The sequence below is a fragment of the Pituophis catenifer genome, unplaced genomic scaffold, assembly GCF_029215685.1.
Source record: "Pituophis catenifer annectens isolate HBS135680 unplaced genomic scaffold, rPitCat1.0.hap2 SCAF_1, whole genome shotgun sequence".
Lineage (NCBI taxonomy): Eukaryota > Metazoa > Chordata > Lepidosauria > Squamata > Colubridae > Pituophis > Pituophis catenifer.
The window spans coordinates 158714832-158739837 of NW_027256881.1; the positions used below are offsets into that span (position 1 = coordinate 158714832).

The following is a 25006-nucleotide window of genomic DNA, read 5'->3' on the forward strand; positions in this document are numbered from 1 at the left end:
ACTATGGGGCCAGACAGAGGTGGTATTTTCCGGTTCTCTGAACTACTCAAAATTTCTGCTACCGGTTCTCCAGAACCTGTCAGAACCTGTTGGATTTCACCCCTGGGCTAATGACATCCAACTGGACATTGCCACCCTGAGCTATAGAGAAGATGATGTTGATTCTGTTTCCCAGTGCCTGGATCCTGTCAGTTTTGATAAGAGAGAAAAAAATGGAATCTTGAAAAGCTGAAATTTCTACACCAAGGTCTTCTATCACCACCAAAAGTTACTCGTGTATGGGTAAACAGGGAGCAAGTCTCTGACGTAGGTGTCCTTCTGGCTTCTGTTGGATCAGCAGGTAGAAATGTGGTCAGAGAGGCGTATGCCCAACTGGTGAGTATGCCAGATCTGGCCTCATCTGTGGTCAGAGGATTTGGAGGTATGACCAACAGCAACTCATGTTCTTATTATCAGCCATCTAGACTACTGAAATGCCCTCTACTTGGGCCTGCCCTTAAATAATGTTTAGAAACTGCAGTTGGTTCAAAATGCAGCAGTCTGTGTACCTGATGTCGAGAGTGCATACCATTAGTCTTGTGGACCCTGCATTGGTTGTCATTTGTTTTCCAGGTCCAATTTAAGATGCTGATTTTGACCCATCAAATTCTTTTCTTTCGTGGAAACTTTCTTTGTGGAAACTTTCAGGACTTTCTTTGGCCAACTTCTGCTCATCTAATTTAATCAAGCAGGAGAAACTTCTGCACATCCCACATTTTCAAATAATTTGTGGGGCTGAAGCAAGGGGAAATTGCTTGTTTGTTGTACCTTCCTATGGAAATCAAACTGGCTCTTTCTCTACTGGTTTTCTGCAAACTCCTAAACATGTTTTCAGAGAGCTTTTTCAGAGAGCCTTTTACTGATTTGAATTCTTGTTGCCATCTTTTTGTAGCTTTACTGTAGCTTTCATTTGTATATGGTTTTATATTATATTATATTTTTATGTGTGTGCCATCAAAAGTTGTTTTTAATGTGGTGACATAAAAATAAGTTTAATTCAGAATCATTTTGAAATGTTGCCAGAAAGGTCCTACCATGTCCTGATTTTTTTATTTTTTATTTTAATTATATTTATATACCGCCCTTCTCCCTAAGGACTCAGGGCGGTGAACAACCAAGATGAGACATAAATATAAAAATTAAAAACAATTTAAAACCAGATTAAATACTTTGGCCCACAGTTAAAAACATCCCATTAAAATCCAATTTAAAATTTAAAACCGTTAAAATTAGGCTAGCCTGGCTTGCTGGAATAACAAAGTCTTCAGGGCACGGTGGAAGGTGTGCAAGTCCGGGATCCTCCGTACCTCCGGGGGCAGCTTGTTCCAGAGGGCAGGAGCCCCCACTGAGAAGGTTCTCCCCTGGGGGATCGCCAGTCGACATTGTCTGACCGATGGCACCCTGAGGAACCCCACCCTGTGGGAGCATACTGGCAGATGGGAGGCTGTCAGTAGCAGAAGGTGGTCCCGTAAGTACCCAGGTCCTAAACCATGGAGCGCTTTCAAGTTGTTAATCAACACCTTGAATCACATCCAGAAGACCACTGGGAGTCAATGCAGCTCGCGCAGGAGAGGAGTTACATGGGAGCGCCCTGCTGCTCCCATAATTACCCACGCGGCCGCATTTTGGACCAGCTGGAGCCTCCGGATGCTCTTCAAGGGGAGCCCCATGTAGAGAGCATTGCAGTAGTCCAGTCGGAAAGTGATGAGGGCATGAGTGACCATGCGCAGGGAGTCCCGATCCAGAAAGGGACGCAACTGGCAGATCAGGCGAACCTGATAAAAAGCCCCCCTGGCCATGGCCATCATATGCTCTTCTAAAGACAGCCGCGCATCCAGGAGGACACCCAAGTTGCGAGCCCTCTCCGTGGGGGCCAATGACTTGCCCCCAATAGCCAGCGATGGCACCAGCTGGCTATATCGGGACGCCGGAAGCCACAGCCACTCAGTCTTGAAGGGGTTGAGTTGGAGTCTGTTTCTCCCCATCCAGACCCGCATGGCCTCCAGGCACCGGGACATCACTTCAAGGGCATCATTGGGGTGGTCTGGGGTGGAGATGTACAGCTGAGTGTCATCAGCGTACTGATGGAACTGCGCCCCAAAACCACAGATCTCACCCAGTGGCTTCACATAAATATTGAACAGAAGGGGCGAGAGGACCAACCCCATGGCACCCCCCACATAAGGTACCTCGAGGATGACCTCTGCCCCCCTGCCAACACAAACTGTGACCGGTCAGAGAGAAAGGAGGAGAACCACTGTAATATGGTGCCCCCAACCCCTAGCCCCTTCAGCCGGCTCAGCATGATACCATGGTCGATGGTATCAAAAGCCGCTGAAAGATCTAATAGGATCAGGACAGAGGAACAACCCCTGTCCCGGGCCCCCCAGAGATCATCAATCAATGCGACCAATGCTGTTTCCATGCTGTACCCAGGCCTGAAACCAGACTGGAACGGGTCTAGATAGACAGCGTCATCCAGGTGCTGGGGAAGCTGTTGCGCAACCACACTCTCAACAACCTTAGACACAAAGCGAATGTTGGAGACTGGACAGTAATTCGCCAAGACAGCCGGATCCAGAGAAGGCTTCTTGAGGAGGGGCCTCACCACCACCTCTTTCAAGGCGGGAGGCAAGAAACCCTCACTCAATGAAGCATTAATGATCCTCTGGAGCCAGCCTCGTATAACCTCCCGGGAAGCCAGCACCAACCAAGAGGGACACGGGTCCAATAAACATGTGGCTATGCTAAGCCTCCCCAGAATCCTGTCCATGTCCTCAGGAGCCACAGAGTCAAACTCCTCCCAGATAATATTCTCAGGACCCGCCTCCATCATCCCATCTGGATCCACCCAGTCAGAGTCCAAGCCTTCCCGAATTTGAGCGATTTTGTCATGCAGATACTGAGCAAAATCCTCAGCTCAACTCTGCAAGGGCTTCCCATGCTCCCAGATGGCCGCAAAGGCACAACACGGTCCAAAGCCCCAGCGGCCACCCTATCCCAGGCGGCCACCAGGCCTTCGGTCGGGCCGTGAGCCAGAGCCCCAGGGAATGGTCCAAGCTCCATCTGGAATCTGTCAGGATCCATCAGGTGGAACCACCTAATTGGTTCTGCCTCCCTGTGGCGGGGTGTAACGGTTAGAAAGTCAAGCTGGAGGAGAGAATGATCTGACCATGACAAGAGCTCAATAACTATATCCCCTATATCTAGATCATTCACCCACTGACCAGAGACAAAAACCAAGTCCAAGATGTGTCCCCCCGTGTAAGTAGGGCCATGAACTAACTGGGTCAGGTCCATGGCCGTCATGGAAGCCATGAACTCCCGAGCTGCCTCAGATGTTTCCCCGATGGATGGCAAATTGAAGTCCCCCCATGACTAAGAGCCTGGGGGTATCAACCGCCACCCCTGCAGTAACATTGAACAGTTCGGGCAGGGCCGCCTTCACACGGCAGGGAGCCAGGTACGCAATCAGCAGGCCCATCTGTGCCCTATGACCCCACTTCACAAACAGAGACTCACACTCAGCTATCTGAGGTACATCACTGTACCTCAGAATTTACTCTTTGAAAAAAAAAGGGGGGGGCTTCAAAAAGAAACAAAAAGTAAAAATAAAAAAGAGCTTCCTAATTACCTATAATTTAATACCTACCTTTCATTTCCAGGTGCAACATCATTTCCAAGATGTGTCCATGACTTCTTGGTGTAAGCACTGTGCAACTGCAACTTCCCAAAAACACCTTGAAAAAAGGAGAAGAAACTAGCCATGATTCAAAAGATGCTAATCTTTGCAAGATCTTCAACATGCTAGGAAGGACTTCTCAGTTGTGCCAGAGATGTACTCATCCAAGCCATTTTGTACTGATGGAGACTGTTTGGACATTTCATAAAGTTTCCAAGGCACTTTCCTTAAAGATTACATTAGGAAGATTCCAACTCTAGCAAAAGGGTGAACTGGCTTTCTGGATTACTGTATGATCCATATGCTCAGCAAGATCATACCAACATTAGAATAGGAAAATGACGAGTTCCTTGTGGGACTAAATACCTTGAAAAAGATAACATAACTAGAAAATCTAATAGAAAAAATGGAAAGGGGGGGTATTTCCTATTTCAAATGAAAGCCTGTTTGATACATTGATAAGCAAACTCTTTGATGCTGAGGGTAGCAAATAGTGCAGGGTGAGGGATTGGAGCTTGTGGATATGCATATCCACAAAGCCTCCATCAGAAGTACCTAATTTACAAGCGAGGTGCATGATCAGAATACCGATTATAACTCTGTTTCAATCCTTTTCCTGCATGTTTATGGGGAAGAGATCTCTTGTAGGAATGTAAATTAATCTGCCTTCCATGCTTCCTCAGTGGTCTAAAGTCTCTTCCTAAATACACATATAAACTTCTCCCAACATATACAAATACATAATCTCCCTGTCCTCTTCCCCCATCTTTCTCAACTGCATTCAATTTGTTGTGTAAATTAATCTGAGGACAGAATATATGCCTTAAACACCCTATTCTTCCAAAAGCTACTAACAATCTACCAAACAACTGATGGGCAGGTTGTTGTGAGATATACCCACACCCCACACTCAAAGAAGCATCAGTAGATTAGAAATCAGAAAGGGCACAAATATATTATGGGCTGCAGGAAAAAATGCTTAAATGTTTTCATGTTGCTTCAGGTTATCCACTTTTGACTCAGTAATTAAAATGCAGACACTATTTAACAAAACAGACAATTGTTGATTGATGCTAAGCATAAGACATTTTCGATCAAGGTTTTCCCAGGCCCCACTGAGGAATTCAGAAGATGATATCCATACCAATGGTTCCAGCACCAACGTTCAAACCATTCAATCGATCACAATTTACTCTCTCAGATGCCCGAAGGAGAATGTGTACCTTTCTCCTTTCTTCTAATGGATACTGCAGTGTGCCTAATGGGAAATTGATGAACATTAATTAATTTGTACGATACATTGGTTTCTCCCTTTTTACATATTAAACATTTATCCAAGACGACTTACATAAAAGTATGAATACACATACATGTAAATAAGAGCCAAATAAAATAAAAGCATAAATATTAACATTGCAGTACTCAAACATTACAAAATGCATAGCAAGAACAAGCTAAACTAAGTACAACAATATTATTAACATGCATGTTCCTTCTACTTCCAGCAAGCAATTAATTGTGAAAGGCCTGCCCAAGTACATGTGGCTTTCAGTGCCCTTCTTACTGTTAAAATCAAGTTAAATCAACGTTCCCCAGTGAAAACATTTGAGCACATAACAGAATTAATAATATCTCAACAGTGAATTAATTTGCCAAAAGAAATGTCAGTGAAGCAAAAAAAAAAAAATCATGCTTCTTTTTTTACATACTAAAGTTAAAAAGCACCAGGTTTTACAATAATACCAAGCATTTATTCTACTGTAGGATAGAATTTATCCTATACAAAGTTCATTCAGAATCTCGGAAACAATTTTTTTTTTTTCCATAGCAGAGACACATTTTTTTCCAGCTCTTATTTTATGGGATTTTGATTTTGTGATTTTGTCTATGTCCTATTCTAAATCAAATAAGCTCTGGAACTTGCATAACTCACCAGATTTCACTATGGTTTTTTTAATGTATGCTATAAAATTTTACCATTGTTCCATCCCACAAGGTCAAGTTTATCATATTCATCCAAGGAAGCTGTAACAATTCTCGTGTGATCTCAGTTATATGACGAGCACTGGCATTGTGTGCTCATAACAGTGGCTGAAGACGGGTAAAGGCAATCCTGTTTTTCCTTAGCCAGAATAATCCAGTTAACCAGGAGAAAGATAAACAGGGTAGGAGAAGGAAGAAAAGCTGTAGAAAATACAATTCTTGTCCAGTAGAAAGCAAAGACAATGGGGTTGAAACTTTCTCTTCAGAGAGGATAATCTTTCTTTAAAAAAAAAAAATCTTTGAATCTTTCCTTTCAGAACAGATAATAATTCTTTCTTAATTACTCTGGCTGTTCTGGCACAGATATTTGTTTTGCTTAATAATTTCAGTTTTCCCAAATTTGTTTTAGAGTTTTTTTTCTTTTTTTTCAGTAGGGGAAGTGTGAAACGGAACTAGTTTAGTAGAGAAAAAAATAGTTAATCTCAAAAATATTTGGCATTTTTCATATATATATTTGTACTAGTGTTCAATTAACATTTTGGAAGAATCACATCTCTTTCAGAGACACAACATCTAAAACCTAAGTGAATTTTTCTGATGATATTGGAAACACAAGAAGAGAATAAAAAAGGCAACAAAGAGAGGATGGAAATAACTCTTATCTCTTAGAATGCAAAGTGAGCTGCATTCCAACTGTGAACCTATTTATTTCACCCAGGGTAGTTTACAGACTCAGAAGAAAATAGTCTAGCATGAAGCAGATACTTGAAGGAAAAAGTAGGGCAACTTCTGCCCTAGAGAAATGTAAGCAGAGTCCAGTAAGAGAATTCAACACTCCTTTAAAATTAGAGATTAAATCAATTATACAACCCCAAACTGCAGCAGATGTAGAATTAAACAAAGAAATCTGTGTAGAATTAGCCATCATGCCACAATAATTTAATATTCAGAAAACATGCCTTTGGTGAGGAAAAGAGAAAGTGTAATATGCATCCACAAGAATTAATCTTAGCAACCCATTTAATGAAGTGTCTATGAAAATTAATCTTGTTAGAGATACAACTAATCTTGATCCAAAATCAGGCAAATGATTCACACAAAGAGACTTAGAAGGACCACCCTGTTCAATCTGGAGGCCAATTCAGGCATCTGGAAATAGCTTGATTTACTCCAGGCTGCTCTGGAGCTGGTCTGATCAGTCCCAGAATCATCATTATCATTATGAAAAGCAGAACTATGTTATCTCTAAAAGAAGTTCCTTGCAGTATTCAAGAAGATCTTGTCACCTTTAGGGGCATGTCTTTCTCTTTTACTTTTTTTTTTTTTTTATCAAAGACCATAGCCGGAGCGAGGGACTAAGGGGCAGCCAGACCTCCTTCTTCAGCTCTCTGTCCATAATTTCTGGTCAACTCCACTACATAACAGGATAGGGCCTATACTGTTTTCCAGAGAGGTGCAGTAGGACCATGTTTTCTGTCTCTTGACTAACCAGGCCATAATATTTCAAAACTCCCAGCAAATTGTAATGTTTTCTATCTGATAAAAGAACTGAATCCATGACTCAATGGCTTTCCTTGATCTGGTTCTATGTTCCCCAATCAAGAATTAAAAGGAACTTTTCCCATCATTTCACTACCAATCCAAAGCATTGAAATTGAGGAAACGGATACTGATCTAATCATAAAGCTCATTTATCAATTATGAAATCCATTCCCACTCTTCCTCCTTCTCCTACCATTGTATTTTGTAAGATTTTTTTTTTTTTGAAAGATGGAGGATACCCTTATTTAAACTGCCAGCTGTAGTCTTCTCCATGGTCAAAAAACACACACCTGTCTCCTTACTAGATCATAGAAATATTGCCTGGAAAGAAAATCTGTCAATTTTTCTCCCCTACCTAGGGATATATGGGCTTTAAATGGAAAATATAACCCTATCCCAATCAGCACAGCAAATCTTGCTAAAGAAAACTCTGGGACTCATGGTACAAAAATATTGATTTGTTTGTTTCTTTGTTTGTTGTTGTTGTTTTGGTTTAGGCAGCTGCCAAGTATCTTGAAATATTTTATAGCTGTACTGATATATATTGTTTTTAGATAGTTGTTGTGGCACTAGCATCTGCAGCACTTGAACAATGGATTGAGAAATAGAATTTCATGGAATATTTTGAATCAAGACAATTCATTGCATAACAATTTGTTCCAATTATTCAGCATGCTTCAGGATTCAAAATTCAGCTAGGTCCAAAGCATAGTTCCATCCTAATAAATAGTGATATCAGCATATGTTTTATAAACAAGAAACTGTCAAATAAGCCTGCTCCCAAAGCCCAGTTTTCCATGATTTCAGAATCACAACACCTCAATTTGCAGATACATAGTTTGTGACATAGCTTTAATAACATTATTTTTAAAAGTGATAACGATAGAAAGCGGAAATTCAAAATATATGGAGGTTCCTTTTATGCCAATTGATGACTTCATGTCATCAAATTGTTGGTGACTCTTGGTGACCATATTGATAGATTTTCTCTGTGATGATCTGTCTCTAAGCTGCTCCTTCAGCTCTTTCAATGGTGCACCCATTACCACTGTAACGGAGTCCATTCACAAAGCTACTTGGTGATCTTTTTCTTTCTAACTTTCCCAGTATTAGGGCCTTTTCCAAACAACCAGGTCTTCACATAATGTGCCTGAATTATAATAATTTGAGCTTGCTGATTTGCAAATGGAGTGAGAACTCTTGATTGATTTATTTGATGATTCATTCATTTGTTTTCTTGTAATGAGACAAGGTATATCCTCTTAATGCATTGATGCTTTTGAATGTTGGGTGTTGTGGAAGACTCCTGAGAATACCATGGATAGTCAAGAAAACAAACAAATGGATCACAGAACCAATAAATCCAGAGTCACAAATGACCAGGCTCAAATTATTTCATTTGGCCTTGAGGAGAGTGGGTCAGTTTTGAAAACAGTTGACCTTCACACAAAATTCTTCAGGACATTGGAATAAGCCTCTTTTGTCAACTTAATATAGGAAACGTATCCAGGTCATTCTCATGTCTTGTTATTTGTATATCCCTTTTAATTTGCTGTTATCAAACATTATCTGCCTGGCCTACAAAAGAGATACCACTCTTGGTTTTTTTACAACATGTTCACATTTTCACTTTTTAAAGGTAGATTCAGCAATGTTCCTGCATATGAAAAACTCCTTTGCCTAAAGAAAAATAATCTCTCTTGCTCCCTCTCTTACACTCTCCCCTGCCCTTGCCCCTGCCCCTGCTAAACCACATGGGGAGCCAGATTAATAATACCTTCCATAAGCAGTTCTTACACTAGCTGACAGGTCATCAGATTATCTTCAGAATAATAGCTAAATTCGTTGTAATATCCCTTATTATCAGACCTTCAAACTGTTAAAAGTTACCTTTTAATATAACTTTTTCTAAGTGTTTGCTTAATGTAGCATTTCTCAAATTTGGCAACTTTAAGTTGTGTGGACTTCAAGTCTCAGAATTCTAGTAGAAGTCCACATATCTTAAAGCTGTCAGGTTTGAGAAACAATGAGTTTCAATGAGTCTGTTGTCTTCTGGTAGGTTTGTTCCAATCTCTGAAATAAATGTGCAAATATGCATGCATGTGCAGTAATATATATGTGTGTATATATACATGTATACACACATATACAGGGAACTGAGTCACAAGGAATGTTTTTAATTTAGGATTTATCTTTTCTCCCAGACAAATGCTGTCTTCCAGATTCTAATGTGTTCCATCATCCTAGAGTCAATGGGAGGTGGGGGAGAGTAATACTAATATACCCATTGCTTTAGTTCAGCCATGGACTCAATTGTATCAGAGTTAAAACACTTGCAGTGTTTTATTCCTGGCTAAACAGTCTAGCAGTATTGCACAATTCTAATTGACCACTGCACTGCGGTATCCAGTACTTCAGAGAGATAACAGCCAACTGGCAGTCCATGAAGCTAACTAGGGACCAAAGGGAAAATGACTAAAAAGCTACCATATTCCCTGATCCCAGGCACTATTGGGTCATTTCCAGTACAACGTGTGCTGAAGCACACAGATTTTATACAACTAGCAGCTGCCCTCTGGATGCAGTTGGTTTAAAACAGAGAACACTTTTTGAAGAGTAGTACTCTTCAACAGACTAGCTCATTCATGTATATTGTGACTCTATAGTCAACCCTGAAACAATCCAGAACAAAACAAAGAATTGAATCTGGAAGATGATCTATCTATCTATCTATCTATCTATCTATCTATCTATCTATCTATCTATCTATCTACCTACCTACCTACCTACCTACCTACCTACCTACCTATCTATCCCTTTCTCTCTCTCTCTCTCTCCCTCCCTCCCTCCTGTCCTCTCTCTCTTTCTCTGAGTCTATAATCTTCCTCTCCATCTATCCTATCATTAAATTTTATGTTTCTTACTGTAAACTGCCAGAAAGTGAGGCATGTTATAAACTTTTCTCAGTAAGACATGCTTTTAATAGTTTGTTAAAATTTAGATATTTCCAGGTTTTACAAGTTGATTCTGTAAAAACTGTTTCCACTTTGCACTACTAATATGTACTGTGTCCAGTCCAATAAAAATGGGTTATAAAAACATATTTCTGGATTCCCAGATATGTGAAATAATTTATGTACATCTCTCATCTAGCATTTTTGAGAGAAGAACTATTGCTGCTCTAAACAAATATCCTAGAAGTTCTTAGAATCTGAACTATGTTTACTAATTATGCATCTTTTTAATTTTTTAATGAACAAAGTTTCTTTGCTACCTCATTAAGAAGTCCTGTTAAATTATTACCTCATTATAAGGTAAAATAAATAAATAGATAAATAATAAAAAGTAAAAACAAAAGTTGAACATCAGCAACTACAAAGTTGCAAGATGTATTTCTTGAATTCACTTTATAGTATTAATGAAAAGACAATTTTTACAGTTGAAAAAATGATGGTTAGGATGTGTTAGAATTATAGATTTCTATAGCAAGAATAATCTGACTTTTAAATTTTAAATGTAATAAACTATGAATAATAGTACCATAAATTGTAAATACTAATAGGTATTAGTCTGAAGTTAAATATGGTAATCCATGCTACAACAAATAGCTCTTCTGGAATGCTACTGTTTAAACATTCCAGTTACAGTGATTTGTATTCTATCTACCTATGACAAGTACGTCCTATGCCTTGATTCTTGACATATTAATAAGAAATACACCGTAACACATCCATGGCAGATCTAGAGTGGGTTGAATGATAGCTATATACAGTAGCTTGAATATGTCATTTCACAGTTATAGAGATAGCCAAAGACTGCTATCTACTTTATAAGATACAGTATGTGAAGAGATGGAACAGGCAGTACTCAAGCTGTTGTTGTTGTGGCCCTTTGGTTGGGTACATTTCCCATAACAGCTGCTCAAGATTTCTTTCAACCAAAATAGATTAGTTTTTTAAAGTCCAGGAATGTTATCTTTCTGGAAATCTTTCAATAGCTTTGTTTCCAGTTCTTCCTATAATAGTAATTTCCTTCATTTCCTCTTCCCAAACAGAGCCATGAAAGTAGATCCTCTCATCTAGTTTTCCCCTCCCTGTCTTGATCCATTTCAGAGCCACTCTCTCTCTCCATTTTTTTTAATTGCCAAATGCTTCGAATTCCTAAACTGACTATTCTTGCTCATTTTTCATGAATCCCTATATTCTACTCCACCCTGAGATAATCTGAATGATAATCTTCAAGTAATTCAGTTCTAAAATTCTGCACTGATTCCACTGACTTGTGGCTTGCTTTCTTCTGGGTCACATGCAAAATTCATCCCATTTTGCCAAGAAACCAATAAAGAGTAAGTGTTCATGTGCTTCCTTCTGTGTTAATCTGTTGGGAAACACAGCCCCTGTAATAAATCCCTTCTGGACCCAAGCAGCTTTAAAATGTATAAAGTGAGTGCTGTCTCCATCTACTCTTGGATCTTAGCTGAGAAATTCTCCAAGGCTTTTAATTAAAACCGGGGAGGTTGGAATGGCAAGTTTCAAAACTATCTCTGAGTCAAAGGAAAGGACCGACCCCATTTTACTAATTACCAAGCCTGCTTTAATTCTTATACAGTACAATTAGAAGGGACCATTTAGGCCACGGAAGCCAACCTCTGTGCAGGAATCCAAATTAAAGCATCCTAGACAGATGGTTGTCCAGTCTCTGCTTGAACACATCTAATTAAGAAGAGCTCACCAAGCTCTCTGACCCGATGATTCCACTGTCAAACTGCTCTTCTTGTTAGAAGACGTTTTTTAAACATCAAATTAGAATCTGCTTCCTGTAATTCCAATTATAATGTTCATTCTAGAAAGAGAGAGAACTGGCCTTGACCCTCTATGTGACATCTTCCCAATTATTTGAAGAGTGGTGTTATGTTCCTCCCACATCTTCATTTTTTTTTTTTTGATCCTCAAGGCCAAACATCCTTCCCTATTTCTGTAGAGTTCTTACTTTCTTGTTCCCTGAGCAACTTCATTACCTTGCTATGAACGTGTTCAGTTTCTTTGAATCTTTTGGAAACTATACTTTTCAGGTGGCATTTCCTTTGTTTGTATCTCTGCTACACTTTTGTGATGGTATTTGGAAATTACCTTGGAGATACCTTGGAGGAAGAGCTAGATAACAGTCTGATAAACAAAATTAATTTGAGTCCAAAGGAAGAAAGGTAGCAAAAATGCTCAGGAGGGACACTCCCTCCCTTTTGGGAGAGTAAAAGTGAAGGATGGCAGGGGTACTTTCAGACTTGAAAGATTGATGTTGGCCTTGCAAAGTAGTCCAGACAAGAACAACCAGGAGTATTAGGTCTATCTTTACTGTAAGATTACTTTTACTTTTTTACTTTTATTATATTTATATACTGCCTTTCTCCCGAAGGACTCAGGGCGGTGAACAGCCATGGTAAAAACAGTATACAAGACAAAAAATTAACATTAACATTAACATAATCTTGCATGCCTGGAAGTACCCCGTCATTCCTCACTTTTATTTTCCCCAAAACACAGGATGATCCTTTCATCACCTCTCCTTTGGACTCAAATTTGGTTCATTAGACCATTGTCTAGGTGCAGCTTTTCCTCCTGTCCCCCAATATCATTCCCATATACCATTACAACTTTATATTTCCCTCTGCTAAATATTTATTTGTTATTTTCAACCCGCTTCTTTAAACTATGAAGATAAATTTGAATCGTATTTCTGTAGTTTAAGGTCCTAATTATACTGTTTTTATATCATCTGCCAATTTGATGAGCTTCAATCCCATGTCTTAACCAGTTCACTAATACAAAAAGTTGAAGACTGACAACGCCGTGTATATTTAAATGCTAAGGATAATTTAGGTCAGTATTAGTATTATGCAAATTAAAGTCAGTTCAATTTCAGGATAAAAAAGGATATGAATCCCTTTTAAGTAGTGAACACATTTGGAATGTGAATAAAGAGTTGCAAGCATCACCACAAAGTAACTGCTGTATGGCCTTAGCTAATCACAAAAGGATTGTGATGCGGTAGGGACTACTAATCATAAAATATTTGAAGTTCCACATCAGGAGCTTTACTGCTCCATGCCTTAATAGTTTTATGAATGGATTACTGCAATACACTTGATGCAGAGCTATTCCTGAAGATGGTCCAGCAGCTGCCTGATTGTTAAGGAAGGTGGCTAAATCAGTTCATGTCACAGCAGTGCTTAAAATCCTGCACTGAACTATCAAACCCAATTCAAGGTGTTGAGAAAGGATTTTCTGGGCCTAACTCAATATAGGCTCTATTGCACCCCTTATCTACTAGGGGGAAAAATATCAGGTTTTCTGCTCAGTGTGAAACAGCCTTTGATTGCATTCCAATGAGCATTTATCTGGAATAGATTCCACTTCGACTAGAACAGACCCCTTTTGTGCTACAGTATGCCCAGAGTATTGCAAGAGCTTAATAAATGTTAGATAACACGAGAACCAATTTATGATGTTATTCTTCTTTCTAGATTTCATCATTTGCCCTTAGCATGTATACTGTATACCTCAACATAGCTTTGTCTTGCCTGAGGCTAATTAGACTTGGTTCTCTTTTTTAAAAAATAAATAAATAAAAGATACAACATGCAGCATCTCTTCCAGCTATTATTATTTTTCACTTACCCACTTTCAAGACACCACCAGCAGCAATCACAATACAGGTCACGCTCAGGAGATGGCTGGTGTTTAATGAGAATTCCAATGTGCCCTGGATATAAAGACCTCGTAGGGGTGGAAGATTCATATCCACCAAGACAGTTCTGTCTTAGAAAGAAGGAAATGATGCAGAGCATTACTTTGGTTAATATATTGCTTTTTTAAAAAAAAAAGTAGCCTCCTTTTTGCATCCTTTTATAAGATTTTAAATTGAACAATAAGACTAGGACTATTACTATGAATTATTTAAGTGAATTTCTGCTCCCCATCAAATTAGATCTGAATTGGGGGAAAAGTTTACACAGTACAGAGAATTAATAAGATATGTCAAAATTTTCAAACCTTCTAATAAACAGCACACTTACGGTACTTAATATATGTGATATAATTGAGATTGAAAAAAATATATTTCTTTTTTGCATTTATACTTTACATTTGCTTTTCTCCTCACTTTATCCTCAAAGGTACAACACTGAATTAGCTTGGGTAGAGAGAGAACAACTGGCCCCAGTGGATCTCCCCGGCCATATAACAATCGACTTGTATGAACGACATATATTCCTCCATACACCCATACAGCAATCAGGCACATATTAATACTTTGCTTTGGGAACGCTGAGAGAGAGATGGGAAGAAACTATGGTCATTTCTGGGCTGGGGGCTAAGGTTGGCCATTGGAAAGCAAGTAAGCAGGATGGAAAACAACAAGGAGGACAGGACTATGGAGGAGGAAAAGAACCTGTTGTTGGGAAAGATTGAAGGCAAAAGGAGAAGGCAAAAGGGATGGCAGAAGATGAGATCGTTAGATAATGTCATCAATGCAATGAACATGAATTTGGGAAAACTCCAAGAGACAGTGGAGGATAGAGGGGTCTGGTGTGCTAAAGTCAATGGGATCATGAAGAGTTGGACATAACTTAGGGACTGAACAAGAACAAGGGACTGAACAAGAATGGAGGAGGAGAATGATGGTAGGATACAGGAGCAGGGAGTCAGGCTAAACTGGGAAGAAAGAAAAGATTGAAGGGAAAGAAGCAAAGAATGACTTCAAAGAGCAGGCATATTGAAGAAAAGGAATGAGGAGAATGAAGAAGTGGTATTCAAACATGGAAAGAGCAAGAATTGATACATATCCGGCTGTTCAGGCAATCCCTGACTTTTTTCCTTTTCTCAGATAGGGCATTCAGAGTTTGAACTGGACTCTTCTAGAAACTACTAGACATATGGTAACTCTAATTAAAACTCTGTATTATAAAGGCCTGGTGTTCTGAATGTTTTGGGTTGCATCCAATACTAGCCATCTGTCAATGCAATGGCATCCATAAGAAGAATGGATTACCCTCCCTGTACAGTCCCTAAAAAATCACCTCCAAAGGTGATTCAGGCTGCAAAGGACAGAGAGGAGCTCAATAAGAAATCTTTATCTCAGCAAAAAATGACAAACAGTTCAGAAATATAATTAAAACTGGAGCGTTTTTAGTGAGATGTTGAAGTGACAAGATACAGTTCATAAAATATAATAGTATAAAATGATTAATACCTGCTAAACTATGTGTTAAAACAAATCATAGATTTAGCATTAGTTTAGATTAAACATAAAAAAAAATAAGTTTTATTACAACAAAAGGCCAGCCTTAGTGATACCAAGAAATGACGTTAACATAGTCATCTCTTATTAAAGAATCCAGCCATATACTCCAATGAAAAAGAGAGGAATTTTCAGAAAATGTCCTTTCCCTCAGCTCATGGGTAAGTATTATTATTTATGTTGATCTTAAAAATGAAAAACCTTCAGCATTGAAATGTTGTCAGATGTGTCTCCTATAAACTGGATTATAACGAACTTTTATTTATCTCTGGTACCATGCTTTGCATTAAATTGTTATTTGCTTTAGACTCTTTTAAAATCTTAATTACTCAAATGGGAAATGTAAGCTATTCAGAGTAGGTTTTAATTTGAGCAACATGTAAACATTGTAAATAAGTAAATAAAACAACAGCCATCTCCAGTTTGGTTGGGGCAGGTGGTATTTGGTAGAGAGGTGTTTTTAAGAAGAACATTCTAATGGAAAATGAGAATTAAAACAAAAGCGTTTTGTTGCTATCTTTTTACTGGTTCTCATATGGAAGAGTGAGAAGACTTTTGACCCACAGTATAGACAGATTAAACCAACCAAGGCAGAGAAGAGGAACAGAGGCCAGTACGCTCACACAGAGTGGGCCTCCTCAGGGTGCCGTCCACCAGACAATGTCGGCTGGCGACCCCCAGGGGGAGAGCCTTCTCTGTGGCAGTGCCCACCCTCTGGAACAACCTCCCCCCAGAGATACGTACAATAACAGACCTCTGGATTTTTCGTTGGGCCCTGAAAACCCATTTATTTCAGCTAGCTGGGCTGGCTTGAGTTAAATTTTAAATTGATTTTAAATTGGAATTTTTTAATTACGGCCAAAATATTTAATTATTTTAAACAGTTTTTAGATTTTGTATGTCTTGTTTTTACTTTGGCTGTTCACCGCCCTGAGTCCTATATTGGAGAAGGGCGGTATAGAAATTTAAACAAACAAATAAAATAAATAAATAAGATTTAAAACCAATGTTCATCAACACTATTCAGAGGCAAGCTATGTTCTACTAGTATTTAACCTTTCCAGAAGTCCTCCAATATGTAATGTCATTCACTGATTTTTGGAAGCTTTGTTTTAAAAATGTTCATTTATGTTTCTCAGTAGCTCTACTGTTTAAATACCATGATCATGGTCTTAAAATATAAATAAATAAAATAATACATAATAAATATTTAAAATGAGGAAAAGTGGTGAATCAATAGGATCTTTCAGTCTGCTTTCCAGGAATACGTGCATGAGTGTGCCAAACCAATTATTCCACAGAGGGGCAAACATTTTGTAGAAATTCTCTACAAGGTAAGATAGATAGAAAACAATTTTAGCTTCAAATCCTGGGATAGCAGAATTTATTAGAATTCTTTTCCAAAATGAATATAAGTAAAGGGTTTTTTATAATTTAAAAAAGTACATGCCAAGATATTTAATTATGTTTTTAACGAAGAGAAGGGCAAGACTCTAATTCTGATAAAGGCAAAAATCATATGAAGATAATTAATTACTAACTACTCATGTTGGAGACAATCCCAAAAATCATGAGGCCTTGTCTTTCTAATGGGATGAAATAATGGGATGTTGCAAATGTGATTCCACCTCCTGGGAATCAAGGAGATAAACATTGTATTTCTTTATGTAGAAACAAGGCACGGAACCTGAAAAATCTCTCTGTATTCCTCTGTATCAAATAGAAGTCTGTGTTACACCTGAGGAAACTATGTGAGAATTCTATGTGATAGTAAAAGCACTGAGGGAAAGTTAAACCAATCAGCCATCAGATTTCTTATTTCACATGGAAATGTCCAACAGTCTGCTGCTGAAGGGATGGGATAGACACTCCTCCCCAATTATTTATAAATTCCACCCTCCTCCTGAAAAAGTATGGATACAGTCCTTCAGTTGACCTTTTCATCTGATATCTCAGTTCCTGAAATAGATGGAAAATTAAAGGGTGACATTTTTAGCCTGGCTCTAATTCTCAGACTCCAGACTGGCCGTGTCCATGGGGGCTTTTCAGCACTGACATGCTTTGAGGACTTTTTCCAGCTCTGTCTGGTGGCTTTATTCTTTGGCTCTGATTCCCTGAATCTATGCTGGTGCAGTTGCCTGCAGTTCTGACCTGACAAAACCGCAGTGGAATATCTATTCCAGGGAGTTAAAGGCAGTCATCAATTCATTGCCGCAGCTCACTGCCTGAAGATGGAGTGGAGCTCTGAGACTCTGAGTTTGCAAGGTTTTTCTTCAAGTCTCTAGTCCAATCAGTTTTAAAGATGTAACAGTCACCAAGAAAAGCTAAGAAAGTATATGGAGAGTATGTATGGAGATCTCAATAAATAACTGTTAACAGTCAGAGAAGTAAAGAAGGAACACACACCAATATTTACACCTACAGACCAGGAGATAATTTTTTACAGTTCAAGACTTAGAATACTACCAACACCCATACATTCAAAAGATCATTATTTCAAAGGCTTTTCTAAAAAGAATTTATCTTTTCCTGCTATTAGCAACAAAGAAAAGAAACAAAGTGGAAAAGCATTAACTCTACCTTCTTATACCATGCTAAGGACAAAAATGCATGTACATCCAAGCAGAGGATGAGAAAATGAAGTAACTATTCTTCCATTCAGACCTATCTCCAATCTCAGTACAGTTTATACCTTTATAATCCAGTATTTGTGTACATGCTCAAATGCATTTTAAAAAGACAACACAAATGGCTGCATTATAGGAGATGGTGCTGCTAGCAACCTGTAAATGATTTTTCCTGTCATCTCTATGGATGATGAAATGGCTTTAGCAAAAGAAAAATGCATCTCACCCAGCATTCAGAAACCACATGCATCATAATATATACCTAGTTCTCTTGTTATTCCTATTGCAGCTAAGGCTAAAAAAAAACCCAAAACAAATCTAATTCAATTAATCTTTAAACAAGCATATGGAAAATTCCGCATACTCCCAACTCTGAGTCTATAAAGAAATTCAGTGAAGACTTTGCTAGTGAATTGTTGCTTAATAAAATCAACTCCTTTAAAACACACACACACACACACACACACAAACACACACACACACACCACACACACACAAAGCAAAAGGATTATCTTCATGCTTTAGATCAACCTTCTGTGTTTCTTCCACACTGCCTGCCACTGAACTCCAGGGATAAAAATGTTACACAACAACTCAATCTGTTTTGTAACTCAGACACCACATTATCATCAGGTCAAGTTACTAGTCAAACAAACACTGGAAAACAGATGGTTCCAACCTGAATAGAAGGCTTCTTTTCACTCCTTGTGCTATAAATAATCAAAAGAAGCAGAGGTCATGTAGATTATGAATGGGGGCTCAATTGTCCTGTATTCATACGTGCAGTTTGAATGACAGCAAGGTCATTGTTGGGACCTTTTTCTGAGATATCTACTGTCACTGTATTAACAAGTTTTAAATCTTTGAGGGTGTTTAGTTTCTTTTTAGTAAACTTATCCTGTATTCTGCTGAGAAAAACTAGAGAGAAAAAGAAAGAGAAAGACCATTTAACACCATGGCATCATTTTAAATTCTCTCTCTCTCTCTCTCTCTCTCTCTCTCTCTCTCTCTCTCTCTCTCTCTCTCCCCTCCCTCCCTCCCTCCCTCCCTCTCTCTGTATATGTATATAGGAAATATAGGTATATATTTCATACTATCTATCTGAAAATTCTGCAGTCTCCAAAAATAGGGGAATTTGTCAGCCACTTTTTTCAGGCAGTTTCTTTTTTTCCAATGTTATATTCATTTAATTAGATTCTACAGCAATTTCTAAGCTGTTGTTCAATAGAATGCATGCCCGTGTACATTTTTAGTAAGATTTTTGCCTAATATCTTTTGGTGGTAAGATTTATATTTTCCCAATACACAGGCAGAATGCACAAGACATCTTATGAGTTTTATTTTGCAGCTACAAAGTTCGCAAACCAAGATATGTGTCTAAATACATCTGAATATTTTATTTCCTAATAGGGGAAATAATGAAGTATGGCAGACCAAAATTAGTAGTGTGTGTGTGTGTGTGTGTGTGTGTGTGTGTGTGTGTGTGTGTTCATGTGTAATTTCCATTTCCCTTTTGTATTATCTAGAATACCCTCTGCCCCCATGCAATATTACTGAAAGTAACTTGGCAGGAATGCTGTAGTGATATAGCAAAATATTAATGCTAAATACCTTCTCACAATACATTTGTACCCATTTGATTCAAACTCATGGATTTATATAGCAAGTGCTTTGGAAAAATCTTCATACTGAAAATTAAAAGGAAACTCAACAGAACACAGATGTAAAGGAAGGGAAAGCCATCACAGAAGAAGGGATGGGAGGAAAGAGCCTACATTATAAAATAATTGCAAAGAATGTGCTTGTAACAAAATGCATGCTGTTGACAAATATTGTTAAGATGGCCAACTGAGTTAGAAAAACATTTTTATAAGACTATGTTTTCATTCCTAATTCTTTGTCCTGTGATACAGAGAATTTCTATTTCTAAAACTTTAAAATACATACATCCTGATTTGTAATATTTCCTTATTTCTCTAGTTTTATCCTTTTTGCATAATGTTTTAAAGAGATAGCTAGCTAGATAGTTAGACAGACAGACAGACAGCTAGATAGGCAGAAAGACAGATAGACAAAGGTGTGCTAGATTAGTGAACAGACCAGATTCTAGTCTGGAAGTTGGGATGCGAAATCAAAAATAATATATTTACCGACTCACAATGGACCAGCATGGTGATTATGGTCCATAACCTCTGATGAAGGAGCTTTCATGCCACACACAGTTCATTAATTTGGGCAGATAATTTTATATATAATTATAATGAGCCACGGTGGCACAGTGGTTAGAATGCAGTACTGCAGGCTACTTCTGCTGACTGCCTGCAATTTGGCAGATCGAATTTCACCAGATTCAAGGTTGACTCAGCCTTCCATCCTTCCGAGGTGGGTAAACTGAGGACCCAGATTGTTGGGGGCAATATGCTGACTCTGTAAACCGCTGAGAGAGAGCTGTAAAAGCACTGTGAAGTGGTATATAAATCTAAGTGCTATTGCTATTGCTATTGCTATTTCTGGCATAATGGATAACAGAGGAATATATACCCCAGAACAACAAAAGGCTCCTTTGTAGAATTAAGAAAAGGAAAACACTTAAGGGTATGATATATCTCTGGATATATAGGTCCATTGAGTAGGGAAATCCTCAAGAAAGTGACCAAACCTGATACTCTTGAGTTCACAAAATCCTCAGATCACCTTTTGTTAGATTTCGTTCAATATCATCCCCACCCTTATGCAATACGATTCAGAAAATGCTAGTGTTTATTTTAAAAGGATATACTTCCCATATCATGTGTTAATTTCTTTACAGAAAAATTCAGAAATAATCCAGCAGAATCGTAATGCTCTGACATAAAACAAGCTTTCTAATGACTCAAGTAGTGACACAGAATCTCTTTGATCAGCATTCTTACTTTATAAAATGTCATAAATGCATCACCAAATGCTACACAGGCACAACGGAAGTATTATTACAAGAGATGCAAAGCGTGAGCGTCTGTCTCTTCAAACAGAAGAAGTTCAAAGCCAAATGAGAGAGAGAGAGACAGAAGATTCCACCACTAAAAACAATGCCAGAGGCTACATGACATCATAAATATGCCATCTGATGCAACATACTATGGCAAGCTCCTCATTCCTTCTTCATATATTGTGTCAGGAATTTATTATATTAAGCCCCACAAAATGTGAAAAAAACATGGAAAGCTGTGAATGTTGCTAGAATAAAAGCTGCTTTTATTTGTTCATGCATAGCATAAGAAACTTGTCCTTGATTTCCTTCAATGTTATGAAAATAATTACAAATGTTCCCAAAGAAAGATTCAAATAAATGCTAATCTACTGTACTTTCCTGTCCCTTTCTTCTGTAACAGAAATAACCCTAACCCTACAAATGCAGATGGCACTGAGCCAATAGTAACACATGATTCAAATGACAGGTATGAAGTGACTTTTTAAAGATATATATATATATATTAATTTGATTTATATGCCGCCCTTCTCCGGAGACTCAGGGCTGCTTACAATGCGTTAAGCAATGAGCTATGAGCAATGAGCTACTTGTCCATAATTGCTCTTATATATAAAACTACCCCAGTATATATTAGGTAGGTGAAGCCCTCTTCACAGTTGCTATTAATATATATACACACCAAAATTACTGTAACAGTATACACCAAAATCAATACTAAAACATGGTTTTGGAAAAGTATTGAGTTACATATACAGAAAGTAATAATACAGTAAAATCTTAATGTTAAGTAATTACTACAAGACCAAAGTATTACATTAACTAATATCTTGATATGAATTGTAGTGGTTCTTTTTTCTTTATGTTACACTCAACTTTGGATGAAAAGTTAATCTTAGGCTTGTAACATTGATATCCTAAATGGTAATTAATACTGGTAGAATTTTTAGGGTTTTTTTCTTTTTATTTTCAATACTTTAAGCTTTCTAAATAATAGAATGTTAGTAATTTTAATCATATTATATAAACATTACTCCTTAGAAATTGGCATTGAAATAATACAATGTATTATGAATTATAGGAGTCCCTGCAGATTTAATCCACTAGTCGTTGCTGACTACAGGGGGTGGTGCTAATCTCCATTTCCATTTCAAGGCCAACATGTCATCACAGAGCTCTGTTACCTTCCCACTGAAGTGGTACCTATTTATCTGCTCTCATTTGCATGCTTTCCAACTGTTAGGGTGGAAGGAGCTGAGGCAAAGGCAGGAGCTCACCCCATCGCATGGAGCTCAAGTCTCAAACCTGGGCTGCCAGTTTTCCAGCCGACAAGCCCAGCATCTTAACCACTGAGTCACCGCACCACCCCATCATGAATTATAACATTACAATAAAAGGGAGGGGGATGTAGAGTTGCCTTCACTGACATGATGAAACTTAGAGACTTATTATTTAAAGGAACTAGGATTATTCCTACTTTATTGAGTCAAAGGAAATGGGCATGGCCAAAGGATGAAAGGAACCATTCACCAGGCATTCTATTCATTCTGTAGATGAATATTTCCTAGAAATGTTATTATGTTTATAAAATCTATTGCTTGATTTGTTTGCAAATATATGCTTAGTGTATAAAATCAATACTTTACACAGTCAATGAAATTTTGTTTATTGCTTAAATTTATTTCAAAATGTTTTAAATTTTGTTAGAAATGGAATTTAAAACTAGTGGACATGGAACTACATATAATCTCTATTTTCACCTGTTTTAGGAAAAGCAAATAAGTAAAAAGTTAATGATGGAAACAGAAGAAGCCATTAACATAAGACTGTGATAAAGAATGTTAAGTATCTTTAACTATTGGAGAAAAAACTAAATTTCAGAAAAAGGTAAGCTTTAAGTTCTAAATACACATTTTACCATACATATGAAAATGGAATACTCTTACTATCAACAATTTTTACATTATTTTATTACCTTTAATAAATCTTTACATTGTATGCTATAGATGACTTCTGTTTTGGGAGGAGCACAATTGGTTTTTTTATTTACTTGTTTTAAAGGGTTTTAGTCTTAGATAATTGTTTCTGAGTCTGTTTCTACTTGTCTGAAGATTGTTCTTACACAGATCACTATTGTAGAAGTTTGGGTTGTTACTTTGGTAATGGAGCACTTGTATTTCTAATTTACCATCATTTTCTCTGTAATGAGAATATCTCAGAAATAGCCAATAGACTATTAAAACCACACAAGCCATACTAAAGCCCTCCAATACATCTTAACAAAACTGCAATGTATACTGTGTTAAGGACTGTAACCATTACTATGTAGAAAAGACAGGCAGAAGACTAACAAAGCACATCTATGAATACCAACTAGCAATCAGAAGACACAATGAAGACTCCTTAATCTCACAACACATGGGCACACTTAACCATAGTCTCAACTGGGAACTGTGAGCATTGTAGACTAATCCAAGTCCAAATCCAGAATTCTATGTTATGTAAAGGCAGGGAAAATCCTCTTCACCTATTTCAACTCAATGTGTACAAATGGTAGTCATTTTCTTTGAAAGTAAGAGTTTGTCTTGAGATGCTAAATGCTATTTCTGAATTGATGCTACATCGGTACAACAAAAATGGATGAAAAAAATGATTCTTTTGAAAATTCACTGTGGGAAAAATCCTCAGTCTAACATTTGCCATCTGATCTCTAATAGGTTTTCCAATTTCGGAAAATCTGAGACTTGTTTGAAAAATTTGCTAAACTGACTAATCATCCAGATCTGTTTATTGATAATAACCAATATCTGCTTTATTGCAATCAAAATGCTTTCCTAAGAAAAACAGTTAGAAAAAGCAACAGATACAAGAAGTTGTACGGATCTTTGAAGCACATTTCATTCAAGTGAAGTTTAGAGTGAAGTGCCCTTCCTCAAAGCAATGTGATCCCAATTTGTTTGCTGTGTCTTTCTTCTGAGGTTTCTCTAGCATTTTCAATAGCCTTGAGAAAAGTCCACTGTTTTCACATAATATCCAATTATTACAAAACAGGCAATATTTCTCCCGAGAACATGTAGTTATGTTGGCATAAGCAACCTCCTTTCATTTATTTATACATATTTCATCTTGTGATGTCAGAAGATATGAAAATGTACATGGAGCTGTTGGTTGACAAATGAATATTTAAATTGCAGAATAAAACAGTAAAGAAATCAGAAATATAATTAGAATATATTAAATTGGCTTTTTCGTATTTATATATTAGATTGGTTATTTGTATCTTTCATGTGCCAAGCTCTATTGTTACAATGGCTTTATTATTAAAATATAGTATATTAACAAAATATAGTTACTTGGTAAAATGATGACATCTTCATCAGCTGATGGTATACTTTTATTGTAGCCGCCCCAGCCCTTTGTCACATCATTCCAGGATTCAACAAGGGACCATCTGTAAACAGGAGGAGAAAAAGAAGAAACTGGATCTAGGAAAAAAGAAAGAATTTAGTTTTGTATGTCTGCCTACCTGCCTGTCTACTGCAGAGCCTTGGTAGTACAGTGGTCTAAAGCACCCTGTTATTAAGACCAGCTGCCTGCAATTACTGCAGGTTCGAATCTCGCCAGGCCCAAGGTTGACTCAGCCTTCCATCCTTTCTAAGGTAGGTAAATTGAGGACCCAGTTGTGGGGGCAATAAGCTGACTTTGTATAAATATACAAAAGGGTGAAGGCTATTGCTTGGCTCATTGTAAGCCGCCCTGAGTCTCTGGAGAACGGCGGCATATAAATCAAATTAAAAAAAAAAAAAAGGCCCAGGGGCTGAATGTGGCCCATGGGGTGCTTAGATCTGGCCCACAGGGCTGCCCTGGAAA

The 25006-nt window shown here is 37.8% G+C and overlaps 1 protein-coding gene across 1 annotated transcript in view; it reads right to left on the reverse strand.

The window, feature by feature from the left end:
• PKHD1 (PKHD1 ciliary IPT domain containing fibrocystin/polyductin) overlaps positions 1–25006 on the reverse strand; it is a 184027-nt gene that overhangs the window by 9591 nt on the left and 149430 nt on the right. Inside the window, exons 51-54 of the mRNA XM_070956611.1 lie at positions 24490–24621; positions 13921–14061; positions 4866–4979; positions 3692–3779 (exon numbers count right to left, since the gene is read on the reverse strand). Of these exons, the coding sequence (XP_070812712.1) occupies positions 3692–3779; positions 4866–4979; positions 13921–14061; positions 24490–24621 (475 nt within the window). The remainder of the gene's footprint in view (positions 1–3691; positions 3780–4865; positions 4980–13920; positions 14062–24489; positions 24622–25006) is intronic.